General features: G+C 35.8%; 1 protein-coding gene across 1 annotated transcript in view; it reads right to left on the bottom strand.

Annotated features, from left to right (window-relative positions):
• The window catches only part of si:ch211-59o9.10 (uncharacterized protein LOC561841 homolog), a 25,619-nt gene that overhangs the window by 4,476 nt on the left and 16,219 nt on the right, over nucleotides 1-4,924 (bottom strand). Inside the window, exons 5-6 of the mRNA XM_039807797.1 lie at nucleotides 4,445-4,536; nucleotides 1,527-1,613 (exon numbers count right to left, since the gene is read on the bottom strand). Coding sequence (XP_039663731.1) covers nucleotides 1,527-1,613; nucleotides 4,445-4,536 — 179 coding nt within the window. The remainder of the gene's footprint in view (nucleotides 1-1,526; nucleotides 1,614-4,444; nucleotides 4,537-4,924) is intronic.

A 4,924-nucleotide genomic window follows, 5' to 3' on the forward strand; every position in this document is an offset into this window, starting at 1 on the left:
TAATGCACTTCCTGTCATCACGCTGACAGATAAGACTTTACACCGTTACACCAGGGTTACAGAAAAGTGTGTCTTAATGCAATACTAAGACGCAGAAGACGTTAGATACACACAGGACGAAGACAGGGGTCATTGGAAAATAAGTGTCCAAAAAAGTGACAAAAACATAGAAAGTGTCCAAAAAAGGACAAAAACTGACAAAAATGTCCCAAAAAGGGACAAAAACATAGAAAGTGTCCAAAAAAGGACAAAAACTGACGAAAATGTCCCAAAAAGGGACAAAAACATAGAAAGTGTCCAAAAAAGGACAAAAACTGACGAAAATGTCCCAAAAAGTGACAAAAACATAGAAAAAGTGTCCAGAAAAGGACAAAAACTGAAGAAATTGTCCCAAAAAGTGACAAAAACATAGAAAAAGTGTCAAAAAAATGGACAAAAACTGAAGAAAAGTCCAAAAAAGTGACAAAAACATAGAAAAAGTGTCCAAAAAAGGGACAAAACTGAAAAAAAGTCCAAAAGTGACAAAAACATAGAAAGTGTCCAAAAAAGGACAAAAACTGACGAAAATGTCCCAAAAAGTGACAAAAACATAGAAAAAGTGTCCAGAAAAGGACAAAAACTGAAGAAAATGTCCCAAAAAGTGACAAAAACATAGAAAAAGTGAAAAAAGGACAAAATCCGACGAAAATGCCCAAAAGCCCAAAAGAACAAAAAACATAGAAAAAGTGTCCAGAAAAGGACAAAAACTGAAGAATTGTCCCAAAAGTGACAAAAACATAGAAAAAGTGTCAAAAAAATTGACAAAAACTGAAGTCCAAAAAAGTGACAAAAACATAGAAAAAGTGTCCAGAAAAGGGACAAAAACTGAAAAAAAGTCCAAAAGTGACAAAAACATAGAAAGTGTCCAAAAAAGGACAAAAACTGACGAAAATGTCCCAAAAACTGACAAAAACATAGAAAAAGTGTCCAGAAAAGGACAAAAACTTTAGAAAATGTCCCAAAAAGTGACAAAAAGATAGAAAAAGTGTCCAGAAAAGGACAAAAACTGAAGAAAATGTCCCAAAAAGTGACAAAAACATAGAAAAAGTGTCCAGAAAAGGACAAAAACTGAAGACAAAGACACAGAAAAGTGTCCAATAATAATAATACAAATACTAAGTTGCATCAGACTTTAATGCACTTCCTGTCATCACGCTGACAGATCAGACTTTACACCGTTACACCAGGGTTACAGAAACGTGTGTCTTAATGCAATACTAAGACGCAGAAGACGTATGATACACACAGGACTCGTTACAGGACGAAGAGAGGGGTCATTGGAAAATAAGTGTCCAAAAAAGTGACAAAAACTGAAAAAAATTTCCCAAAAAGTGACAAAAACATAGAAAAAGTGTCCCAAAAAGGACAAAAACTGAAGAAAATGTCCCAAAAAGTGACAAAAACATAGAAAAGTGTCTAATAATAATAATAATAATACTAAGTTGCATCAGACGTTATATACACACGGTGTGAGGTGTGTGTCTCACCGCGTGGTGGCTCTGCTGCTGCTGCTGCTGATGAAGATGATGATGATGATGCTGTTGGCTGTGGGACTCCTCCTGGTCAAACTGGGCCTGTGGGAGCAAACAGAGCACCATGAACATCTGTATACACTGCACAGGTGAGTGGGTTGGATCTCAGGTGAAGGATTCTGACTACAGCTTTTGGGTAGCCTATGTTTTTTATTTATTGATAATTGTATCTGTATTCTATTGACCATTTTTTCCATGTTTTTATGGTCTATGCACATTGTAAAGCAATAAGATGCATCAGACGTTAGATACACACAGGACTTGTTACGGGACGAAGAGAGGGGTCATCGGTTAAATAAGTGTCCAAAAAAGGGACAAAAACTGAAAAAATGTACAAAAAAAGTGACAAAAACTGAAAAAAAGTGTCCAAAGAAAGGACTGAAACTGAAATAATGTACAAAAAAAGTGACAAAAACTGAAAAAAATATCCAAAAAAAGGGGACAAAACTGAAGAAAATACCAAAAAATGGACAAAAACATAGAAAGTGTCCAAAAAAGGGACGAAAAATGGAAGTAAAAAAAAAAAATGGACAAAAACTGAATAAATTGTCCCCAAAAGTGACAAAAACATAGAAAGTGTCCAAAAAAGTGACAAAAAATGGAAGTAAAAAAAAATAATAATAATAATGGACAAAAACTGAATAAATTGTCCCCAAAAGTGACAAAAACATAGAAAGTGTCCAAAAAAGTGACAAAAAATGAAGAAAAGTCCCAAAAAAATGGACAAAAACTGAAGGAAGTGTCCAAAAAAGGGACAAAAACTGAAGAAAAGTGTTTAAATATATATATATATATATATATATATATATATATATATATATATATATATATATATATATATATATATCAGGTGAAGTATTCTGACTACAGGTGAGTGGTTAATATATCTCAGGTGAAGTATTCTGACTACAGGTGAGTGGTTAATATATCTCAGGTGAAGTATTCTGACTACAGGTGAGTGGTTAATATATCTCAGGTGAAGGATTCTGACTACAGGTGAGTGGTTAATATATCTCAGGTGAAGTATTCTGACTACAGGTGAGTGGTTAATATATCTCAGGTGAAGGATTCTGACTACAGGTGAGTGGTTAATATATCTCAGGTGAAGTATTCTGACTACAAGTGAGTGGTTAATATATCTCAGGTGAAGTATTCTGACTACAGGTGAGTGGGTTGGATCTCAGGTGAAGGGTTCTGACTACAGCTTTTGGGTAGCTTATGTTTTTTATTTATTGATAATTGTATCTGTATTCTATCGACCATTTTTTCCATGTTGTTATGGTCTATGCACATTGTAAAGCAATAAGATGCATCAGACGTTAGATACAGAGCAGGACTTGTTACGGGACGAAGAGAGGGGTCATCGGTTAAATAAGTGTCCAAAAAAGTGACAAAAACTGAAAAAAGTGTCCAAAGAAAGGACTGAAACTGAAATAATGTACAAAAAAAAGTGACAAAAACTGAAAAAAATATCCAAAAAAAGGGGACAAAACTGAAGAAAAGACCAAAAAAATTGACAAAAACATAGAAAGTGTCCAAAAAAGGGACAAAAAATGGAAGTAAAAAAAAAAAAAAAAAATGGACAAAAACTGAATAAATTGTCCCCAAAAGTGACAAAAACATAGAAAAAGTGTCCAAAAAAGTGACAAAAACTGAAGAAAAATCCCAAAAAATGGACAAAAACTGAAGGAAATGTCCAAAAAAGTGACAAAAACATAGAAAAAGTGTCCAAAAAAGGGACAAAAACTGAAGAAAAGTGTCCAAAGAAAGGACTGAAACTGAAATAATGTACAAAAAAAGTGACAAAAACTGAAAAAAATATCCAAAAAAAGGGGACAAAACTGAAGAAAAGACCAAAAAAAATGGACAAAAACTGAAGAAAAGTGTTTATGTTTATATATATATATATATATATATATATATATATATATCAGGTGAAGTATTCTGACTACAGGTGAGTGGTTAATATATCTCAGGTGAAGTATTCTGACTACAGGTGAGTGGTTAATATATCTCAGGTGAAGTATTCTGACTACAGGTGAGTGGTTAATATGTCTCAGGTGAAGTATTCTGACTACAGGTGAGTGGTTAATATATCTCAGGTGAAGTATTCTGACTACAGGTGAGTGGTTAATATATATCTCAGGCGAGTAATTCTGACTACAGGTGAGTGGTTAATATGTCTCAGGTGAAGGATTCTGACTACAGGTGAGTGGTTAATATATCTCAGGTGAAGTATTCTGACTACAGGTGAGTGGTTAATATATCTCAGGTGAAGTATTCTGACTACAGGTGAGTGGTTAATATATCTCAGGTGAAGTATTCTGACTACAAGTGAGTGGTGAATATATCTCAGGTGAAGGATTCTGACTACAGGTGAGTGGTGAATATATCTCAGGTGAAGTATTCTGACTACAAGTGAGTGGTTAATATATCTCAGGTGAAGTATTCTGACTACAGGTGAGTGGTGAATATATCTCAGGTGAAGTATTCTGACTACAGGTGAGTGGTTAATATATCTCAGGTTAAGTATTCTGACTACAGGTGAGTGGTTAATATATCTCAGGTGAAGTATTCTGACTACAGGTGAGTGGTTAATATATCTCAGGTGAAGTATTCTGACTACAAGTGAGTGGTGAATATATCTCAGGTGAAGGATTCTGACTACAGGTGAGTGGTGAATATATCTCAGGTGAAGTATTCTGACTACAGGTGAGTGGTGAATATATCTCAGGTGAAGTATTCTGACTACAGGTGAGTGGTGAATATATCTCAGGTGAAGTATTCTGACTACAAGTGAGTGGTGAATATATCTCAGGTGAAGGGTTCTGACTACAGGTGAGTGGGTTGGATCTCAGGTGAAGGGTTCTGACCTGCAGGCTCCGAGCGAACGCCTCGTCTTCCTCCTCCTGGGCGGAGCGAGCGGCGGCCTCGTCGTCGTCGCTGATGACGATCTCCTGCGCCGCTGCAGACGCAGAAACAGAAACCAACGATCAGGACCAAAGAGACGCAGGAGCAACGATTCAGCTCATTACGTTTCCCAAGTAAACTCTGATTTTCTCTTTTGTTCTGAATGAAAAATCAAGTTTAAAGACGGAGGATTTTCCTAATTTTAGAAAAGATCCTCTGTACTTTGAAAAAGCACCTGCCTGCTCCCGAGGGAACGCTTCACGAACGCAGAACAGAGCGGCTCGTTTACAAGTCGCTGTCGGCATGGCTTCCATAATGAAGCTACTTTCAGAAAGAAGATTAGGAACAAATTCGAGGAGGTTGCGTCATTATACATGCTTAAAGTATTGATAATATATGTTGTTTATTTGTTGCTTGTATATCTGGGAGCTGTGTAATAACTA

This window comes from Perca fluviatilis, chromosome 8 (assembly GCF_010015445.1).
Source record: "Perca fluviatilis chromosome 8, GENO_Pfluv_1.0, whole genome shotgun sequence".
In the NCBI taxonomy this organism is placed as follows: domain Eukaryota; kingdom Metazoa; phylum Chordata; class Actinopteri; order Perciformes; family Percidae; genus Perca; species Perca fluviatilis.